Source organism: Salvelinus namaycush, chromosome 17, assembly GCF_016432855.1.
Source record: "Salvelinus namaycush isolate Seneca chromosome 17, SaNama_1.0, whole genome shotgun sequence".
Lineage (NCBI taxonomy): Eukaryota > Metazoa > Chordata > Actinopteri > Salmoniformes > Salmonidae > Salvelinus > Salvelinus namaycush.
The window spans coordinates 12205449-12228694 of NC_052323.1; the positions used below are offsets into that span (position 1 = coordinate 12205449).

Sequence of the window (23246 nt, forward strand, 5' to 3'; positions counted from 1 at the left end):
CACACACACACACACACACACACACACACACACACACACACACACACACACACACACACACACACACACACACAGGTTATGGGTCATACACATACATACACACACTATGTATAGCCAATGTGTACTTTACACATTTTATCACACATTTCATTACTGATTATATTTCTATAAATTGCAAAAAATATATATATATATAAAATATTTTTGCGAAAAAAATATCAAATTATTTATATTTCAAACAACGGCATTAGCACTTACCAGTCCAGAATTATGTCCTCTCCTTGCAGAAACATCTCTTCGGTATTTGAGTCAAAACTATGCTCACTCAAAGACTCTTCAAGCAAAAAATCTGTCTCACTTTCCCTATCTATTACTTCTATAATTTGGTGCAAATCTGTATACTTAGATTTTGACTTCGCTTTTCCTGATTCATTCGCCATGATGTTTTCTATGAAATCGTTGAAAATACTCTTCACAAAATACTGCTGTGCGTAACGCGTTTGTCTGCAAAAAGTCTGATCGTCAATGGCGAATGAAGTTCGTTACGCGTGTGTTTACTAACAAGGGCTGGTGGTTCAACCCATAACCATCACATACTGGCGTTTACCTCAGCTCATTGGCTATCTACCAAGCTAGATTTCAAGAAGCTCAGTGGTCATTGGTCACTTCGCTAATATTATTGGTGCGCAATGATGTCATTGCTCGTTGTCTTCAAATCAGTTCCTTTCGGTCAATACGCCCCGCAAAAAGAACCATCAAGTATGGCTGTGTTACAAACATCCAGAGGATTGCAATGAAACCAACCATGACTAGATAAATTATTGTTTAGTGTGTGTAATTACTTCGAATGCTTCGTCAAAAGTTGATAGAGACGGAATTCACGACACAAGCGGATTACAAAATGTTTCGCGTTAGGCTATGAAAAGGGATTTTATCAAAGTAAACGCCACTTCATTTGATCACTGGGACCCTCAGGAGGAGAAATAAGAGCAAGATATCAGAATGTAAGTCATAATTTTACCTTCAGATGTGAATGTGTCAAACCTGTCATGGCGGAAAAAGTTTGTTGTTGATAATCGCTCTTCTCAAACAAAAGCATGGCATTTTTTCTCTGTAATAGCTATTTTAAATCGGAAAACGCAGTCTGTTTACCAAGATTCTAATCTTTTGAAGGATGTAAGACACTTGAATTTTCAAGAATGTTTAATGTTACGATGTTGTATTTTTAGTTTGCCGCTCTGAAATTTCCCCGGATGTTGATCCCGTTAACGGGATTGCAGCCATAAGAAGCTAAAGGTCTACTCACATTGGCTGTGGAGAGCGTGATCACACAGTCTTCGGAACAGCTGGTGCTCTCATGCAAGTTTCAGTGTTATTTGCCTCAAGGCAATAATAGAAGTAGTTTAGCTCATCTGGTAGGCTCATGTCACTGGGCAGCTCTCAGCTGTGCTTCCCTTTGTAGTCTGTAATGGTTTGCAAGGCCTGTCACATCCGACGAGCTTCAGAGCCAGTGTAGTACGATTCGGTCTTAGTCCTGTATTGACACGTTTCCTGTTTTATGGTTTGTCGGAGGGCATAGTGGGATTTCTTATAAGCTTCTGGGTTAGGGTCCCGCTCCTTGAAAGCGGCAGCTCTAGCCTTTAGCTCAGTGCAGATGTTGCCTGTAATCCATCTCTCTCTCTCTCTCTCTCTCTCTCGCTCTCTCTCTCTCTCTCTCTCTCTCGCTTCCTCTTTCTTTCTTTCTCTCTCTCTCTCTCTTTCTCTCTTTCTCTCTTTCTCTCTCTCTCTCTCTCTCGCTTCCTCTTTCTTTCTTTCTCTCTCTTTCTTTCTCTCTCTCTCTCTCTGTTTTTAAATTACATTTAGTGTGTTTCCATCTCTCTCTCTCTCTCTCTCTCTGTCTGTAGTTTGTGGCCCATCCTAACTGCCAGCAGCAGCTGCTGACTATCTGGTATGAGAACCTGTCAGGTCTGAGGCAGCAGTCCATCGGGGTCAAGTGTTGGACCGTTCTGGGGGTCAGCTTGGGACTGCCCTTCCTGGCTCTCGCCTACTGGATCATGCCCTGCAGCAAGGTAATGAATGTATGCAGGCGCACCTACAGTATACACACACACACCTGCGTGCTCAAGTACACACACAGACAAGGGGAGGGGGGGGGGGGGGGGGGGGGGGTTGTCAGGTGTGAGTGGTTGAGTGTCAAAGTGTGTGTGTGTGTGTGTGTGTGTGTGTGTGTGTGTGTGTGTGTGTGTGTGTGTGTGTGTGTGTGTGTGTGTGTGTGTGTGTGTGTGTGTGTGTGTGTGTGTGTGTGTGTGTTTGAGACCTGGAGTATGGGAGCAGTAATACCCTTGTGGGGGTTCTAGGGGCTGTTGTCAGTAAGATGATTTCTAACCAATGGAAGACAGACAGTTAGAGAGGCTACTCCTCCTATAGCAGGAGGAAGACACTGTAAGTATCACACTAACCTTAACCCTCCCAGCATCCTCTCTGACACTGGCACAGCCTCTGAAGAGACAGAAAGAGAAAGGAAAGGGCATAGAAAGAGAAGAGAGAGATAAAAAGAGCAAGCCAAGAGGACGAGGGTAGGGGAATTAAGTGGGTAGGGAGAGAAATGGTGACAGGAGAGTGGATAAGGATGCATAAGAGTGAGCGAGAGAGAGGAGAGGAAATGTACAGAGACTAAGGTGAAAGGAGGGAGACTGAGGGATGTACAGGGAGACTGAGGGAGTCCGACAGACAGAAAGACAGACAGAGAGAGAGAGAGAGAAACGGATGGAGGGAGTATGGATTGAGGGGGTGATCAGAGATGGTCTCTGCTGATGATGTCTGTAGTCATTACATTTAATAGGACCATATCAGGGTTCAGTCACCCCTTTTACTGCTGCTAACACCTACTGAGAGAGACACAGGCAGCCAAGACCCCTCCACACTGAGAAGTACAGCAGGATCTCTCCCCACCTCATTCTGCTGAGAATCTAAATGGAACCCTATATTTTCTCCCTATATAGTGCACCTACGTTTGGTCAAAACTAGTCCATTACATTATAGGAATATGGTGCAGTTTGGGACGTAGCTAGTTCCTGTCCAGAGTAAACAGATGTAAACTGATGGGAAAGACACATGCCTGATTGATTTGGTTAAGATGGCAATGTGGCGGCAGGTAGTCGAGCACTTAGAGAGTTGGGTCAGTTACAGAAAGGTTGCTGGTTCGAATCCCATAAATCTGCCGACGTGCCCTTGAGCAAGACACTTACACCTAATTGCGTCTGTAAGTCGCTCTGGATAAGAGTGTCTGCTAAATGACTGATGTAAATGTGGTGATCAACACCCTTGATGTATCTGTTGGTTGATGTGGGACACGCACACAGCACAATGGCTGTGTGTTAAATGAACAAGCTGGCCAATATGGGTATGGTTGTACTTATGTGAGTGCATGTTAATATTTACAAATACATGTGCCTGTGATTTTGAGGGCATAGTTTTGAATGTTCAGTGTGTCGATCTGCATCCCTCTGAAGCATAACTGTGTTTGTGTTGGTGTACCACTCTGTGCCTGTCTGATTCTCTATTACTGCATAGTAGAACAAACAACCAGATTCATATTTCACACACACTGTCTTATTTAGTGTTTTCTCTTCAGACCTTGATGTCTGGACATGGGCCACTGGAGGGTCAATAAAATAGAAGTTCTGTTAGCTACCCTCCAATGGAGAAATGTTCTATTCAATTGACAGGAGTATTGAGTCTGACTCCAATTCTGACTTAGCTGATCCCTAAGTCTGACTTAACTGAATATGTTTTGTTTTTCAGCCTCAGGTTCCTGACCATAGTCCACAATAGTTTGACTAAGTCAGTTTATTATGACACCTCCTGACAGTGATACTGTTTCTTTGCAATATTATGTACACATTTAACATGGTATTATTACATTTAAGCAATAAGGCACCTCTGTGGTTTGTGGTATATGGCCAATATACCACGACTAAGGGATGTTCTTAGCACGACGGAACGCAGAGTCCCTGGATACAGACCTTAGACGTGGTATATTGGCCATATACCACAATCCCCTGAGGTGCCTTATTGCTATTATAAACTGGTTACAAACATAATGACAGCAGTAAAAATAAATGTTTTGTCATACCTGTGGTATATGTTCTGATATACCACGGCTGTCAGCCAATCAGCATTCAGGGCTTATAATTACATTTGAATAATTTAGTAAACGCTTTTATCCAGAGGGACTTACGCTTAGTGCATTCATCTTAAGATAGCTAGGCAAGACATCCACAGCACAGTAGTAAGTAGACATTTTCCTAGATAAAGCAGCTATGAGCTAAGTGTAAAGAAAGGCTAATACAGCTGTTGTATTTTTGACCCTGTTTGTTTTAGTTGGGTCAGATCCTGAGAAGTCCTTTCATGAAGTTTGTGGCCCACGCCGTGTCCTTCACCATCTTCCTGGGCCTGCTGGTCATCAACGCCTCAGACCGCTTTGAGGGGGTCAAGAACCTGCCCAACGAGACCATCACTGACCACCCTCGTCAGGTGTTCCGGGTCAAGACCACTCAGTTCTCCTGGACTGAGATGCTGATCATGAAGTGGGTGCTGGGTGAGTAGGGGAGAGGGAGAGAAGGGGATAGAGGTAAGAGGGGAGGAAATGAGGGAGGTCAGAGGAAGAATGTGAGGGAATGGAGAGAGAGAAAGAAGGAAAGGATGGTGGATGGAGAAAAAGAGAGAGAGAAGAGACAGGTACCCACAAACATAAGATAAATTATTACAAAAAAATCTGCTGGTTTCTCCGTCTCTACTTTCTCTCTCTCTCGCTCTCTCTCAATTAAATGCACATTTATTCCATTTCAATTTAAGGGCTTTTATTGCCATGGAAAACATATGTTTACATTGCCAAAGCAAGTGAAATAGATAATACACAAATGTGAAATGAAAAAAAAAAGTGAAACAGTAAACGTTACACTCACAAAGTTCCAAAAGAATAAAGACATTTCAAATGTCATATTATGTATATATACCGTGTTGTAATGGTGTGCAAATAGTTCAAGTACAAAAGGGAAAATAAATCAACATAAATATAGGTTCTTCACTGGTTGCCCTTTTCTTGTGGCAAGAGGTCACAAAGCTTGTGAATGTGATTGCACACTGTGGTATTTCACCCAATAGATATGGGACTTTATCAAAATGGGATCTGTTTTCAAATTATTTGTGGGTCTGTGTAATCTGAGGGAAATATATGTCGCTAATATGGTCATACATTTAGCAGGAGGTTAGGAAGTGCAGCTCAGTTTCCACCTCATTTTGTGGGCAGGGTGCACATAGCCTGTCTTCTTGTCACACCCTGTGCTGTTTCACCTGTCTTTGTGCCTGTCTCCACCCCCTCCAGGTGCCACCCATCTTCCCCATTATCCCCTGGGTATTTAAACCTGGGTTTTCTATCTGTCTGTGCCAGCTTGTCTTGTATGTTCCAAGTCAATCAGTGTGGGGTTTCCCATGCTCCTGCCTTTTCTATTCTCTTATGCTAGTCCTCCCGGTTTTGACCCTTGCCTGTTTTCTGGACTCTGTACCCGCCTGCCTGGCCATTCTGCCTGCCCTGACTTTGAGCCTGCCTGCCACACTGTACCTCCTGGACTCTGAACTGGTTTTAACCTTTTGCCTGTCCACGACCATTCTCTTGCCTACCCCTTTTGGATTATTTATAAATATCAAAGACTCAAACCATCTGCCTCCTATGTCTGCATCTGGGTTTCGCCTTGTGCTCTTATACTTCTCTTGAGAGCCATGTCTGCCTATGGCGGCCTTTCTCAATAGCAAGACTATGCTCACTGAGTCTGTACACAGTCAAAGATTTCCTTAAGTTTGGGTCAGTCACAGTGGTCAGGTATTCTGCTACTGTGTACTCTCTGTTTAGGGCCAAATAGCATTCTAGTTTGCTCTGTTTTTTTTGTAAATTCATTCCAATGTGTCAAGTAATTCTTTTTTTTGTTTTCTCATGATTTGGTTGGGTCTTACTGTGTTGCTGTCCTGGGGCTCTGTGGAGTCTGTGTTTGTAAACAGAGGCCCGGGACCAGCTTGCTCGGGGGGCTCTTCTCCAGGTTAATTTCTCTGTAGGTGATGGCTTTGTTATGGAAGGGTTGGGAATTGTTTCCTTTTAGGTGGTTGCAGAATTGAACGTCTCTTTTCTGGATTTTGATAATTAGCTGGTATCGCCCCAATTCTGCTCTGCATGCATTATTTGGTGTTTTACGTTGTACACAGAGGATATTTTTGCAGAATTCTACATGCCGAGTCTCAATTTGGTGTTTGTCCCATTTAGTGAATTCTTGGTTGGCTCTGGACCACAGAGCTCACAACCATAAAGGGCAATGGGTTCTATAACTGATTCAAGTATTTTTAGCCAGATCCTAATTGGTATGTCAAATTTTATATTCCTTTTGATGGCATAGAAGGCCCTTCTTGCCTTGTCTCTCAGCTCATTGACAGCTTTGTGGAAGTTACCTGTCGCTCTGATGTTAAGGCCGATGTATGTATTGTTTTTTGTGTGCTCTAGGGCAACGGTGTCTAGATGGAATTTGTATTCGTGGTCCTGGCAACTAGAACTTTTTTGGAACACCATTATTTTTGTCTTACTGAGATTTACTGTCAGGGCCCAGGTCTGACAGAATCTGTGCAGAAGATCTAGGTGCTGCTGTAGGCCCTCCTTGGTTGGGGACAGAAGCACCAGATCATCAGCAGTAGACATTTGACTTCAGATTCTAGTAGGGTGAGGCCGAGTGCTGCAGACTGTTCTGGTGCCCTCGTTAATTCGTTGATATATATGTTGAAGAGGGTGGGGCTTAAGATGCATCCCTGTCTCACCCCCTGGCCCTGTGGAAAGAAATGTGTGTTTTTTGCCAATTTTAATTGCACACTTGTGTTGATTGTAAGATTTGTATGTGATCATGTTGTGAGGGTGTTGGTGAAATGGAGAATGGTGGAGTCAGGCGCAGGACACATAGATGAGTTTAGTCCGATAGTTTACTCAAAAAATGAGAGAATAATGTTCCAACACGGAACACAAAATCCAAAGCACAAGTAACACGAACCCACATGACAAACAATAACGCACAAAACAGAGAGGGAAGCCAGGGGGTTAAATAAGGAACATAATTGATGGAATAGAAATCAGGTGTGTAATAATGAAGACAAAACCAAACGAAAATGAAACATGGATCGGTGGCGACTAGAAAGCCGGTGACGTCGACCGCCGAACGCCTCCCGAACAAGGAGAGGGACCAACTTCGGCGGAAGTCGTGACACATGTATATGTTTTTGCTGTTTGTTGGTTGTAATAGAGCCAAAAAGATTGGAGAAGTGGTTTATCCCCACATCTCTGTTTTGTATAGATAACTCTTCTTGTTGTTTGTTTCGAGTTTTCCAATTTTACCAGAAGTGGTTAGATTCTATGGATTCTTCAATTACATGAGCTGATTTCTGATGTGCTGTTCCTTCTTTTTCCGTAGTGTATTTCTGTATTGTTTTAGTGATTCACTCAGGTTTTCTGGGTCTCTGTGTTTTTGGTTGGATAGGTTTCTCAATTTCTTTCTTAGGTTTTTGCATTCTTCATCAAACCATTTGTCATTGTTGTTCATTTTCTTAGGTTGTCTCCTTGACATTTTTAGATTTGATTGGGAAGCTGAGAGGTCAAATATACTGTTTAGGTTTTCTACTGCCAAGTTTACACCTTCACTTGAATTTGTTGTTTCCTAATTGTTTTTTGGTTGATTTCCACACTACTTTCCTCCCATCTATAGCATTTCTTAATATTATTCAGTTCCTTTTGTGACTCATGATTGAGTATTGCTCTGTTCAAGTAGAGTGTGATTTTGCTGTGATCTGATAGGGGTGTCAGTGGGCTGACTGTGAACGCTTTGAGAGACTCTGGGTTGAGGTCAGTGATAAAGTAGTCTACAGTACTACTGCCAAGAGATTAGCTATAGGTGTACCTACCATAGGAGTCCCATCAAAGCCTAAAATTGACTATATACATACCCAGCGTCTGACAGAGCTGCAGGAGTTGTCACCTGTTTTTGTTGGTTATGTTGTCGTAGTTGTGTCTAGCGGGGCAAATGGGGGAGGGAATGCTGTCACCTCCAGGTAAATGTTTGTCCCCCTGTGTGCTGAGGGTGTCAGGTTCTTGTCCAGTTCTGGCATTTAGGTCACCAGAGACTAGTACATGTTCCTGGGCCTGGAAATGGTTGATCTCCCCGTCTAGGATGGAGAAGCTGTCATCGTTAAAGTTTGGGGATTCTATTGGGGGAATATATGTAGCAGACATGAGGACATTTTTCTCTGTTGAGAACATGTCCTTATTAATTTCTAGACGCATATAAAATGTTCCTGTTTTGACTAATTTAATAGAGTGGGTTAGGTCTGCTCTATACCAAATTAGCATAACACCTGAGTCTCTTCCCTGTTTCACACCTGGTAGTTTGGTGGGTGGGACTACCAGCTCTCTGTAACCAAGAGGGCAACCAGTGGGTCCATCTCCTTTATACTTTATACCATGTTTCTTATCGGTTGACGATGTCTGGATTTCCAATTTCTTTGAAGTCCAGGTTCCTGCTCTTTAGGCCAAAGGCGTCATATGCCATTGGCCTAAAGAGCAGGAACCCAGACTTCATCAAAGAAATTGGAAATACAGACATTCTCAACCGACAAGAAACATCAGACCAGAATGAGACAGTAAAAGCTTTGTGTTCCATAGTGTCTAGAGTTGTTTTTGCGTGGTTTAGGCCCAGACCACCACCATCTCTCGCTCTCACGCTCTGTCTCTGTCTTTCTCTATCTCTCTGTCTCTCAGGTATGATCTGGTCAGAGGTCAAGGAGATCTGGGTGGATGGTCCTAGAGAGTACGTGAATCACCTATGGAATGTGTTAGACTTCGGCATGTTGTCTATCTTCGTAGCATCGTTCACCGCTCGGCTCATGGCCTTCCTCAAGGCCTCCAAGGCCCAGCTGTACGTAGACCAGTTTGTGACCAACGAAGACATCCGCAACGCGTCCCTACCTACTGAGGTTGCCTACTACACCTATGGTGCGTGGAAATATACAGTTGGCATTCTCATTTTCTACCCTTCTACGAGTGTCTACATTAGCCACTGTGGACTAGTACCCATCACAGTACACTGTTCAAGCCCCCTAATCACTGCCGTCATCTTGTGGTGTGGGGTTGTTATGACAACGACTGTTTAAAGTAAGCTGCTATGCAGTCTGCATACACACGCATATGCCAGCCTCCCCACTGTTTACACACAAACACTTTGAAACAGCCAACAGACAATGACGCACTCAGTCACACACCCCGATCTCTGGTAGTTGTCTGTGTGCGTATGTGTTTATCTCTCCTGGTGGTTTTGAAATGAGGAAGTATTTTTCAAAGAATAAAAACAAAGTGCTTATGAGTAAACAAAGTCTCCGTATTGAACCACTCCGGCGCTGTAAGTTGTCCAATATTCCCTTAAGACTTCACTCTCCCATATCTTCAAACAACGTCTAATGAGAGGACGTAGCTCAGCAGTGCTTCATTCATGTCCTTTCATTTGTCCTTTTCTCTTCTACCCTGTGTTTCTATCTTGTGTCACTCACTCTCACTTTCTCTCTACTTCTTACATCCCCCTCTCTACATCCCTCTCTCTCATGTTTCCTCCCTCCTGTTCGTCTATCTGTTTCTCATTCGTATTTTGCTCTCTCTCTTCTCTCACTCTCATTTTCTCTCTCCCTCCCCTTTCTCTCTCTCTAATGTATATCTCTCTCTCCCTGTCCCTCTAATCCCTGCATCTCCATCCATGTTTCTCTCTCCCTTACCCCTTCTCCTTTAATTTCCTACCTTGAAATTACATTCACTTTCAACTCTCACTCCCCAATCAACATCTCATAGTTTTGCTTAGACGTGAAGTATTATGAATAAACGTATATGTTTGACGGATTAATTCCACGCGTTTACAGGGTTAATTCTGCATGGTAACAGGGTTAAAACAGGAACAGCTCAAAGTTGAACAGTTTAAGCATTAGTTCCGAGGGGTTACGGTTAGGGCTATGGTTTGGGGATGGCTTAAAACGAAGTAATAAAAAGGACATGCTATCACCATCAGGTATCATCAGTATTCTTACTATTCTCGCCGTTTGCCAGAGAACTGTGAACTGCCGTAGCGCAGTGGTCTGAGCAGCACTCTCGGCTCTGAGGATCACGAGTTCGCACGTCCGAAATCAAAGTCTGTTTCTAGTGATCAGGCTCCTCTCTCCCTTCCCCTTTCAGCCAGGAATAAGTGGCGTCCGTCGGACCCCCAGATCATCTCAGAGGGTCTGTATGCCATCGCTGTGGTGTTGAGTTTCTCCCGCATCGCCTACATCCTGCCGGCCAACGAGAGCTTCGGCCCGCTCCAGATCTCCCTGGGCCGGACGGTGAAGGACATCTTCAAGTTCATGGTGATCTTCATCATGGTGTTCGTGGCCTTCATGATCGGCATGTTCAACCTCTACTCCCACTACCTGGGAGCCAAGTACAACCCTGCCTTCACCACGTGAGTGGGACCACATACACACACGCGCATCTTCAACCTCTACTCCCACTACCTGGGAGCCAAGTACAACCCTGCCTTCACCACGTGAGTGGGACCACATACACACACGCGCATCTTCAACCTCTACTCCTACTACCTGGGAGCCAAGTACAACCCTGCCTTCACCACGTGAGTGGGACCACATACACACACGCGCATCTTCAACCTCTACTCCCACTACCTGGGAGCCAAGTACAACCCTGCCTTCACCACGTGAGTGGGACCACATACACACACGCGCATGTTCAACCTCTACTCCTACTACCCGGGAGCCAAGTACACCCCTAGCTTCTCCCCTTCACACTCACATACTGTTCACATACACACTTTGCATCGTATTAGTGTGTAGAGAGATATAAACTCAGCCGTACTTTCTTTCTATCAAAGCTCTCTTCTGAAACGACAGCTGTAAGCAGTGTCTGGCTACATCTCTGTCCAGTTTATTAGTAGACATCCGCCATGATGTTTTCTGGAATCTTGCCAGTCCTTTCACATCAGTGATGACAGGCAAAATTGGGACTCATTCAATGTCCGTCTGTTGTTTTTAGCAACGTTGCTTTGTGATATCAATAATCTTTATCCTGACGCAGGCTCATTTAGGAACCATTTGTCCTGATTTATCTTAGAGAGAGAAGGAACACACATTCAGACACTGTCAGTCCTCTTCCCTCCTCTCCTCCTCTCCTCAGCTCCTCCTCTCCTCCTCTCCTCCGCTCCTCCTCTCCTATTTCCTCCTCTCCTATTTCCTCCTCTCCTATCCCCTCCTCTCCTATCCCCTCCTCTCCTCCTCTCCTCCTCTCCTCATCTCCTATCTCCTCCTCTCCTCCTCTCCTATCTCCTCTTCTGTGTCATATGACTCAGACTGAAAGTTTCCACGCAATCATCTTTTAGTGACTTTGCTAATGGGTTTTGAGTCCAGCCTGCCTGTCGGTCAGTCAGTCTGTCCATCTGTCAGTCAGTCAGTGTGTTTTAAGTTGTGAGTTAGAGAACCGTGGCGTGTAGGATGGGTTCTGCTTGGCTGATCACATAGAACTGCCGGTCTGCTAAGGTGGTACTGGTATAAATTTTCTAAGGCCGACTCATCACTTCTACTCCCTCAGAGCGGATACGCAGTGTCAGGGCTATATTTTGGACTCTAAGGCCGATTAGTATCGTCTAAGTGTTGCTGATGTGTTTCTACCCAAACACGAGTTAGATCAGTCTGTAATATGAAAGACTTTGCCTTGAAACATAGTTGGGATTTGTTTCTGATGTCAGTTTTGAGGATATTTTTCCACAAATATTTTTCCCTCTTGAATTGCTAGTGTGAGCTGTTATGAGTCAACTCTTTATTGAAAAGTTGTTACTCATGCCACAAGGGGTCAGTATGACTGCATTTCTGACTCAGCTTGCATCAGAAAAAGCCAGTAACAGTTGAGTTTGTCTATATTTGAAGGTGTCAACATACATTCCATCACTCCTTTCTATGTTGCTGTATGACTAATGTGTGTGTGTGTGTGTGCGTACGTGCGTGCATGTGTCTGTTATTGCTCTGTGTGATTAAGTATAGTTGACAGGGCAGGTTTTGATGGAGGATGGTAGCGAGGGCTGGGTTGATGGCTCTGGTGGTGATGGAGGCAGGTGTCAGTGATAATGATACCCCAGGTGGAGGCACGCTGAGTGGGTGCCAGGGAGAGGGTGAACGAGGGTCTCTGGAGGATGGCTTGAGGGTTCAGACTACTGAGGTGCAGCTGGAGAAAGTTTAATCAAAAGGCCCTTGTGGCTATTATGTCTTGCCTTCAGAAGCTAACTGACTCACTCACACAAGCACACACACTTTTTCAGTCTCACTCTCTCAAACACACACGGTAGGTTATCAGGATTGTCAGCTAGGCACCTCTGGAGAAGCAGTAGGCCTGTCTCTATGTTCTAGTCAGCCATGCATGACAAATGCTCCACAGACCGATGAAGGCTAGAGGAGGAAAGTAGGAATGAGTATGGAGGGTAGAGATGGGATAGAAAGACTAGAGTGAGAAGGAGAGCAGCAGAGGTGGATTTTTGGCTGGCTCAGTGAGGGAAACTGGCCAGAGCCACCGACACTGGAGGAGAGGTGAGAGAGAGGAAATGAAAGAGGGAGAGGAAGAAAGAGCGAGACATACAGATGCTGTATCCTAATTTGGCTGAGTTTCTCGAAGCAGGAAAATAATCCTGCAGCAATAAGAAATGTGAATAATTTGTTGAATTCATCGAATTCATCGACATCTGTGGGACAAATAAATTTTTAAGTGAAAATCACAAACTTTAGAAGCTTTTTTTAAACCTTGAATACACTACAAGTTTGCATGTCATGAAACAACAGGATGATCAAATTAAGATACGCATCTGTGCACAGACATGAAGAAAAATATGAATGAGAGAGAGGGCAAAACCAAGAAACAGTGAGATTGTAACGGCTTTCCTCCTCCTCTTCATCCGAAGAGGAGGAGCAGGGATTGAACCAAAATGCAGCGTTGTGTGATGACATATTATTTATTTAAACAAGACACAAAACGAACTATACTTGATTAACTACAAAAACAACAAACGACGTAGACGCACCTGAACATAAGAACTTACATAGAACGAAGAACGCATGAAACAGGAACAGACTACATAAACCGAACAAACGAACAAACAAACCGAAAACAGTCCCGTGTGGCGCAACGTACATAGACACAGACACAGGAGACAACCACCCACAACAAACAGTGTGAAAACACCTACCTTAATATGACTCTCAATCAGAGGAAATGAAAACCACCTGCCTCTAATTGAGAGCCATATCAGGTCACCCTTTAAACCAACATAGAAACAGAAAACATAGACTGCCCACCCAAACTCACGTCCTGACCAACTAACACATACAAAAACTAACAGAAAACAGGTCAGGAACGTGACATAACCCCCCCCTTAAGGTGCGAACTCCGGGCGCACCACCAAAAGTCTAGGGGAGGGTCTGGGTGGGCGTCTGACCACGGTGGTGGCTCAGGCTCTGGGCGAGGTCCCCACCCCACCATAGTCAATCCCAGCTTACGTCTCCCCCTAAGAATGACCACCCTCATTTTACACCCACTTAATTTAAAGGGTAAACTTAAGATAAGGGGCAGCACCGGGACAAGGGGCAGCACCGGGATAAGGTAGAGATAGCTCAGAACAGGGAGGTAGGTCAGGATAGAGAGGTAGCTCAGGATAGAGGGGCAACTCCGGACTGAAGGGCAGCTCCGGACAGAGAGACAGCTCTGGACTGAGGGGCAGTTCTGGATATATGGCAGCTCTGGGCTGAGGGGCAGCTCATGACTGGCTGACGGCTCTGGACGCTCATGGCTAGCTGACGGCTCTGGACGCTCATGGCTGGCTGACGGCTCTGGACGCTCATGGCTGGCTGACGGCTCTGGACGCTCATGGCTGGCTGACGGCTCTGGACGCTCATGGCTGGCTGACGGCTCTGGACGCTCATGGCTGGCTGACGGCTCTGGACGCTCATGGCTGTCTGACGGCTCTGGACGCTCATGGCTGGCTGACGGCTCTGGACGCTCATGGCTGTCTGACGGCTCTGGACGCTCATGGCTGGCTGACGGCTCTGGACGCTCATGGCTGGCTGACGGCTCTGGACGCTCATGGCTGGCTGACGGCTCTGGACGCTCATGGCTGGCTGACGGCTCTGGACGCTCATGGCTGGCTGACGGCTCTGGACGCTCATGGCTGGCTGACGGCTCTGGACGCTCATGGCTGGCTGACGGCTCTGGACGCTCATGGCTGGCTGACGGCTCTGGACGCTCATGGCTCGCTGGCGGCTCTGGACGCTCATGGCTCGCTGGCGGCTCTGGCAGATCCTGTCTGGTTGGCGGCTCTGGCAGATCCTGTCTGGTTGGCGGCTCTGGCAGATCCTGTCTGGTTGGCGGCTCTGGCAGATCCTGTCTGGTTGGCGGCTCTGGCAGATCCTGTCTGGTTGGCGGCTCTGGCAGATCCTGTCTGGTTGGCGGCTCTGGCAGATCCTGTCTGGTTGGCGGCTCTGGCGGATCCTGACTGACTAACGGCTCTGACGGCTCGGGACAGACGGGCGGCTCTAACGGCTCGGGACAGACGGATGGCTCAGACGGCGCTGGGCAGACGGATGGCTCAGACGGCGCTGGGGAGACGGATGGCTCAGACGGCGCTGGGGAGACGGATGGCTCAGACGGCGCTGGGGAGACGGATGGCTCAGACGGCGCTGGGGAGACGGATGGCTCAGACGGCGCTGGGGAGACGGATGGCTCAGACGGCGCTGGGGAGACGGATGGCTCAGATGGCGCTGGGGAGACGGATGGCTCAGATGGCGCTGGGGAGACGGATGGCTCAGATGGCGCTGGGGAGACGGATGGCTCAGATGGCGCTGGGGAGACGGATGGCTCTGGCCGGATGAGGCGCACTGTAGGCCTGGTGCGTGGTGCCGGAACTGGAGGCACCGGGCTAAGGACACGCACCTTCAGGCTAGTGCGGGGAGCAGGGACAGGGCACACTGACCTCTCGAAGCGCACTATAGGCCTGGTGCGTGGTACCGGCACTGGTGGTACCGGGCTAAGGGCACGCACCTCAGGGCGAGTGCGGGGAGAAGGAACAGTGCGTACAGGGCTCTGGAGACGCACAGGTGGCTTAGTGCGTGGTGCCGGAACTGGAGGCACTGGGCTGGAGACACGCACCATAGGGAGAGTGCGTGGAGGAGGAACAGGGCTCTGGAAACGCACTGGAAGTCTGGTGCGTGGTGTAGGCACTGGTGGTACTGGGCTGGGGCGGGGAGGTGGCGCCGGAAATACCGGACCGTGTAGGCGTACTGGCTCCCTTGAGCATTGAGCCTGCCCAACCTTACCTGGTTGTATGCTCCCCGTCGCCTGACCAGTGCGGGGAGGTGGAATAACCCGCACCGGGCTATGTAGGCGAACTGGGGACACCATGCGTAAGGCTGGTGCCATGTAAGCCGGCCCAAGGAGACGTACTGGTGGCCAGATATGTAGGGCCGGCTTCATGACATCCGGCTCAACGCTCAATCTAGCCCTACCAGTGCGGGGAGGTGGAATAACCCGCACCGGGCTATGCACACATACAGGAGACACCGTGCGCTCTACTGCGTAACACCCCCCCCCCAAGAAATTTTTGGGGTTTCTTCTCGGGCTTCCTTGCTAGCCGCGTACCTTCATATCTCCGGTCTTGAGCTTGATTCTCCGGCTTCCAGCCACGTCTCCTTGCTGCCTCCTCATACCACCGCTCTTGGGCTCTCGCTGCCTCCATCTCCTCACGAGCGCGGCGATATTCCCCAATATGTGCCCAGTGTCCTTTTCCCTCCAAGACTTCTTCCCAAGTCCACGAGTCCTGATTATTTGGTCGCTGCTCGTAGTCACACTGCTTGGTTCTGGTAATTTGGTGGGTGGTTCTGTAACGGCTTTCCTCCTCCTCTTCATCCGAAGAGGAGGAGCAGGGATTGAACCAAAATGCAGCGTTGTGTGATGACATATTATTTATTTAAACAAGACACAAAACGAACTATACTTGATTAACTACAAAAACAACAAACGACGTAGACGCACCTGAACATAAGAACTTACATAGAACGAAGAACGCATGAAACAGGAACAGACTACATAAACCGAACAAACGAACAAACAAACCGAAAACAGTCCCGTGTGGCACAACTTACATAGACACAGACACAGGAGACAACCACCCACAACAAACAGTGTGAAAACACCTACCTTAATATGACTCTCAATCAGAGGAAATGAAAACCACCTGCCTCTAATTGAGAGCCATATCAGGTCACCCTTTAAACCAACATAGAAACAGAAAACATAGACTGCCCACCCAAACTCACGTCCTGACCAACTAACACATACAAAAACTAACAGAAAACAGGTCAGGAACGTGACAGAGATAGTATCATGTTTTGTGATGGAGTGAGAGAGGCAGAGTGGAGAGATAAAGAGATGAGAATGATGTAGAGAAAGGGGGTTAGAGGGAGCCGTAAATAGGGCTGGTGGTATGGAATCCAGTTTAGTGTAGGCCAGAAATCAAATCAGATCACATTTTATTGGTCACATACACATATTAAGCAGATGTTATTGTGGGTGTAGCGAAATGCTTGTGTTCCTATTGCAAACAGTGCAGTAAAATCTAACAATTCACAACAATAAAGACAAATCTAAAAAAATAAATAAAATAAAAAATACGTCAAGCTAAGGATATATACACATAAAAGGAGAGAGGGACTGAGATGTTGAGAGATGGCAGGGAGAGTTTGAGAGTGATATAGAGGTTGAGAGATGGCAGGGAGAGTTTGAGAGTGATATAGAGGTTGAGAGAGAGGGATCGGAGTGAAGGAGAGTGGTCATTAACTCCTATGGATATGTGATTGGGGATGTGTCATGATCAGTCATGCCAGTCAAACACATCATAATTTCAATGTGATGTTGAGAAACACAGGGGCAGCAGTGAGCGAGAGAGAGGGAAAGAGAGAGAGAGAGGGGGGTTGGGAGAGAGGGGGAGTTGGGAGAGAGAGGGGAAGAGATAGGGGGTTGGGAGAGAGAGCGTGGCACTGAAGAAAGGTAGCGAGAAAGAGAAAAGTAAAGATGGAAAAGAAAGGTAGATAAAGAGAAACAGAGACCTACTGTGTGTTCAGGTGAGTCTCCTGATGGATCAGAGGAGCAGGGTTTGGACTGCACACACGGTAGAGGGGAGTCACCACACCAGTGTGTGTTCTTTTGTATGTGTGTGACAGCTCGCAGCCTGACAGCCTATCCTAGGGTGGTTGGAGAACAGGGGGAGAGAAGACACTACAAGCCAGTTATTGGTGTCTTGTATTCCTCCCTTCTGTCAGTGAGGTGTTCTCCTGAGGGTTAAGGACTGCTGTGTCTCTGAAGGCACCTGCTGTGACCAGCCGTTAAGGAACTAGACAGAAGTGTTTAATGATGGATCCCCACCCGGTGCCCACATCTCCTGAACTGCTCTCTGTGTGAATAGGAAGCGTAGCGGGAGGCGGAGACTGACCGAATTGTTTACAGTGGGTGAGGAGAGGTTAGACAGAGAAATCATCAAGAGAGAGGATTACTGTATATATCTGCAGACGAGTTGGGATGTCAGTGTATGTGTCATAAACTTCTATTGTCAATCCATTTTTCTATCCATTTCCCTGCCTAATAATATGTCAGTCCATTTCTATCCATTTCCCTGCCTAATAATATGTCAGTCCATTTCTATCCATTTCCCTGCCTAATAATATGTCAGTCCATTTCTATCCATTTCCCTGCCTAATAATATGTCAGTCCATTTCTATCCATTTCCCTGCCTAATAATATGTCAGTCCATTTCCCTGCCTAATAATATGTCAGTCCGCTTCTATCCATTTCCCTGCCTAATAATATGTCAGTCCATTTCTATCAATTTCCCTGCCTAATAATATGTCAGTCCATTTCTATCCATTTCCCTGCCTAATAATATGTCAGTCCGCTTCTATCCATTTCCCTGCCTAATAATATGTCAGTCCATTTCTATCCATTTCCCTGCCTAATAATGTCAGTCCATTTCTATCCATTTCCCTTCCTAATAATATGTCAGTCCGTTTCTATCCATTTCCCTGCCTAATAATATGTCAGTCCGCTTCTATCCATGTCCCTGCCTAATAATATGTCAATCCATTTCTATCCATTTCCCTGCCTAATAATATGTCAGTCCGTTTCTATCCATTTCCCTGCCTAATAATATGTCAGTCCATTTCTACATAGTGTTGTGTGTATTGACAAGGACATTAGTGATGGGTTGAGTATCACGCCTTCGTAAGGACGTTTGTCATGTGACCCCTGGGTCAGAGGACAGGGATCAATGCATGGCCTGTCATACGGTGGGTGATATGAAATATGTTCTACATGAGAACACTGTCCTTCTAGAGAGATAATGTCCTGTACGTACTGGGTCCTGCGGTATACTGAGATGATACTGGACATATTTCTATGTGATGAGAGATGTTTGGCTTGACGTTTAGTTTTATAACTACAGAGTTATTGCATATCATGGGACTAGAGAACACACAAACAGCAAGAGCGAGAGAGAGAGAGAGGTCTTTGAAGTTAAGAAGTGTTTTCCTGTCTTCTCGGAAAGATGAGAAGTTCACTCTGAGGAGATACCAGTAAACTTCACTGCCGAGGGTGTGTGGTTTTGTGTGTGCTCTCAGCTCTGAAAGTGGAAAGGACACACACAGGCTTCCTGTCATCATTTCTCCTCCCTTTTTCCCCTTCCTCCAGCTCTGCCACTGATTGAATATGTATTTACAGAACTGAGGCCAAATGTCTGTGTTCTTTAGGCTCAGTGTTTGTTTTGCTTATTCAAAAGCCCCTCAACCAGAAAGTTAGCGAGAGCACTGTGGCTAAAAGCAAGACTGGATTGAACTGGACTGGGTTGGACTGGACTCAGCTTCAATTCTGAGCTTATAAATTGCAGCAAAACCCTCTTAGTGATCTGTTCCAAAATGTGACAGTAGAATTGGCCTTCATTGAGCTGTCCTGGTGGGGGGATAATGTCCTGGTGGGGGGATAATGTCCTGGTGGGGGGGATAATGTCCTGGTGGGGGATAATATCTTGGTGGGGGATAATGTCCTGGTGGGGGGATAATGTCCTGGTGGGGGGATAATGTCCTGGTGGGGGGATAATGTCCTGGTGGGGGGATAATGTCCTGGTGGGGGGATAATGTCCTGGTGGGGGGATAATGTCCTAGTGGGGGGATAATGTCCTGGTGGGGGGATAATGTCCTGGTGGGGGGATAATGTCCTAGTGGGGGGATAATGTCCTGATGTGGGGATAATGTGTTGGAACCATTTCATCAGTGCCAGCTCATAAACTCTATAAATTACACCATACTGTGGTTTAAAGACTCACCTGGAGTGTGTGTGTGTGTGTGTGTGTGTGTGTATGTGTGTCTGTCTGTCTGTCTGTCTGTCTGTCTGTCTGTCTGTCTGTCTGTCTGTCTGTCTGTCTGTCTGTCTGCTTCCCCAGGGTGGAGGAGAGCTTTAAGACCCTGTTCTGGTCCATCTTTGGTCTGTCGGAGGTGATCTCTGTGGTCCTGAAGTATGACCATAAGTTCATAGAGAACATTGGTTATGTGCTGTACGGGGTCTATAACGTCACCATGGTGGTGGTTCTACTCAACATGCTCATCGCTATGATCAACAGCTCCTACCAGGAGATAGAGGTCAGTCCTATTAATAACTCATTCATATTAAGGTCAGTCGTATTAATAACTCATTCATATAAAGGTCGGTCTTATTAATAACGCATTCATATAGAGGTGTGTCTTATTAATAACTCATTCATATAACGATCAGTCTTATTAATAACTAATTCATATAAAGGTCAGTCCTATTAATAACCAATTCATATAGAGGCCAGTCCTATTAATAACTCATTCATATAGAGGTCAGTCCTATTAATAACTCAGTCCTATTAATATAAAGGTCAGTCCTATTAATAACCAATTCATATAGAGGCCAGTCCTATTAATAACTCATTCATATAAAGGTCAGTCCTATTAATGACTCATTCATATAGAGGTCAGTCATATTAATAACTCATTCATATAAAGGTCAGTCCTATTAATGACTCATTCATATAGAGGTCAGTCATATGAATAACCCATTCATATAGAGCTCAGTCCTATTAATGACTCATTCATATAGAGGTCCATCCTATTAATAACTCATTAATTTTGAGGTCAGTCCTATTAATAAGTCATTCATCAGGAATTATTCAATTTTGCATGTTAATGTATAATCCTAGTAGGGTCCTTTTCATTTAAGACATGTTTAGTCAAAGCAATGTACAGTATATTTAATGTGAAATATTGTTAATCACACGTGCCTGTGCAATGATGCAACCAATATGCGTGTGTTTACGTTTGTGCATCCATTTGTTTGTTCGTGTCCGTTTCTACACGCGTGTTTGTCCCCTCCAGACAGATGCAGATGTAGAGTGGAAGTTTGCTCGTGCCAAGCTGTGGATGTCCTACTTTGACGAGGGTCGTACTCTGCCCGCTCCCTTCAACATGGTGCCGTCTCCCAAGTCCTGGTATTACCTGGTCCTCCGCACCAAGGCCGGCCTTGTTCACCTCTGCAAGGCCAAGGACCTTCGCCACGACAATGAGCTGGAGATGGGCATGCTCAACTCACGATTCAAGGCCAGAGGGGAGAGGACAAAGGTCAAAAGTCAAACCCTAATTGTGTCAATAGATATTGTAGATGCTAGTAGGTGTTTGATCTGACACGAAGCTATTTTCATACTAATATTTAAAAAATGTGTTTTGTTTGTTTACCTTATTGGAATACCAGGTGAGAATTTGATCCTGGGTAAATGTGTCTTCCCAAGACACAGCTGAACGTCCAGGGTGGGAGGCTAGAAGAAGAGATCTCAGTGACTTTGAAAGACGGGTCTCAAAGAGCATAGGGGGTTTAAAGGGTGTGTGTTTGTGCGTTTGTTTTTTATGTGTGTGTTTGTGCGTGTGTTTCTTTGTGTGTTTGTGCGTGTGTTTTTATGTGTGTGTGTCTCTGTCACCAGGTCTCAACCCAATTGAACACTTATGGGAGATTCTGGAGTGACGCCTGAAACAGCGTTTTCCACCACCATCAACAAAACATCAAATTATGGAATTTCTCGTGCAAAAATGGTGTCACTTCCCTCCAATAGAGTTCCAGACACTTGTAGAATCTATGCCAAGGTGGATTGAAGCTGTTCTGGTGGCTCATGGTGGCCTAACACCCTATTAAGACACTTTATGTTGGTGTTTCCTTTATTTTGACAGTTACTGTCACGACTTCTACCGAAGTCGATGCCTCTCCTTGTTCGGGCGGTGTTCGGCGGTCGACGTCGACGGTCTTCTAGCCATCGCCAATCCATTTTTCATTTTCCATTTGTTTTGTCTCGTTTTCCCACACACCTGGTTCTCATTTCCCTCATTATGTGTTGTGTATTTAACCCTCTGTTTCCCCCATGTCTTTGTGTGGTATTGTTTATTCTGTTTTCATGTATGCGCACGTTAGGCTGGTTGCGCTGGGTTATGTTCAACCCGTATTTGTATTTCGTGTTCATTTGTGCCGTGTGCTTTTGGTTCGCCAAATAAAAGGCTCCGTTTTGCTACCAAATATCTGCTCTCCTGCACCTGACTTCCTACAGCCCTTCACGCATACCTTGACAGTTACCTGTTTTTCAAATGCTTCAGGATGTATCATAGAACTGCCTCTATGGGTACGCAGAGACCTAATGGCTTGACTATGGAACAGAACTGAGCAGGAGGTGAGCAATCGATACATAGACTCACACTACACCTCTGGAAAATGAGCAAAATGTCAAGTGAGATTCTGTCTGTGTCTGTACGTGCGTGCAGTCGTGTGTGTCTGTGGGAGTGTGTGCGTGCGTGCATGAGTTAGTGTGTGTGTGTCTGTCTGGGGTTTCAGGAGCCATTGCAGTTTGGTGTCATGTCTTGTCTTGCCATGCCACTGACAATACCAAGCTTGGCAGCCTTACGAGCCCCAGAGGCGAGTAAGTGTGTGTGTGTGTGTGTGTGTGTGTGTGTGTGTGTGTGTGTGTGTGTGTGTGTGTGTGTGTGTGTGTGTGTGTGTGTGTGTGTGTGTGTGTGTGTATCTGCTTCCAAAATGAAAATAAGGACAGTAAATAAAGCTAAAAGAGGACAATAAAACCAGGTCAGTGTTAGTTAGCACAGCAGAGAGTACTTGTTATTTTGTTTTAAACAATGTGGACCTTTATTTAACCAGGCAAGTCAGTTAAAAGCAAATTCATATTTACAATGACGGCCTACTTGTAAAGACCCCCGGCCAAACCCTCCCCTAACCCGATACACATTATTCCAAGATCACAGGAATCATGTTTGCACCACATAATTAAATATAACATATAATTACATTTAACTTCTACTTAATCACAATCCCGGATCCGGGAGCACCCCCATCAGTAAAAAAGCTGACTAGCATAGCCTAGCATAGCGTCACAAGTAAATACTAGCATCTAAATATCATTAAATCACAAGTCCAAGACACCAGATGAAAGATACACATCTTGTGAATCCAGCCATAATTTCTGATTTTTAAAATGTTTTACAGGGAAGACACAATATGTATTTATATTAGCTAACCACGGTAGCAAAAGACACAACTTTTTTTTCCCACCATTTTTTTCCTGCATAGGTAGCTATCACAATTTCGACCAAATAAAGATATAAATAGTCACTAACCAAGAAACAACTTCATCAGATGACAGTCTGATAACATATTTATTGTATAGCATATGTTTTGTTAGAAAAATGTGCATATTTCAGGTATAAATCATAGTTTTACATTGCAGCCACCATCACAACTCTCACCAAAGCAACTAGAATAACTACAGAGACCAACGTGAATTACCTAAATACTCATCATAAAACATTTATGAAAAATACACAGCATACAGCAAATTAAAGACAAAGATCTTGTGAATCCAGCCAATATTTCAGATTTTTTAAGTGTTTTACAGCGAAAACACAATATAGCATTATATTAGCTTACTACAATAGCCAACCACACAACAGCATTGATTCAAGCCAACAATAGCGATAACGAATAA

The 23246-nt window shown here is 45.5% G+C and overlaps 1 protein-coding gene across 2 annotated transcripts in view; it reads left to right on the plus strand.

Annotated features, from left to right (window-relative positions):
• Positions 1-23246, plus strand: part of LOC120062014 (short transient receptor potential channel 7) — a 67645-nt gene that overhangs the window by 25817 nt on the left and 18582 nt on the right. Inside the window, exons 3-8 of one of the 2 annotated variants that reach the window (XM_039011812.1) lie at positions 1905-2069; positions 4384-4600; positions 8843-9076; positions 10298-10562; positions 19635-19830; positions 20590-20811. In XM_039011812.1, the coding sequence (XP_038867740.1) occupies positions 1905-2069; positions 4384-4600; positions 8843-9076; positions 10298-10562; positions 19635-19830; positions 20590-20811 (1299 nt within the window). The remainder of the gene's footprint in view (positions 1-1904; positions 2070-4383; positions 4601-8842; positions 9077-10297; positions 10563-19634; positions 19831-20589; positions 20812-23246) is intronic. The other variant, XM_039011813.1, reaches the window with a different exon arrangement.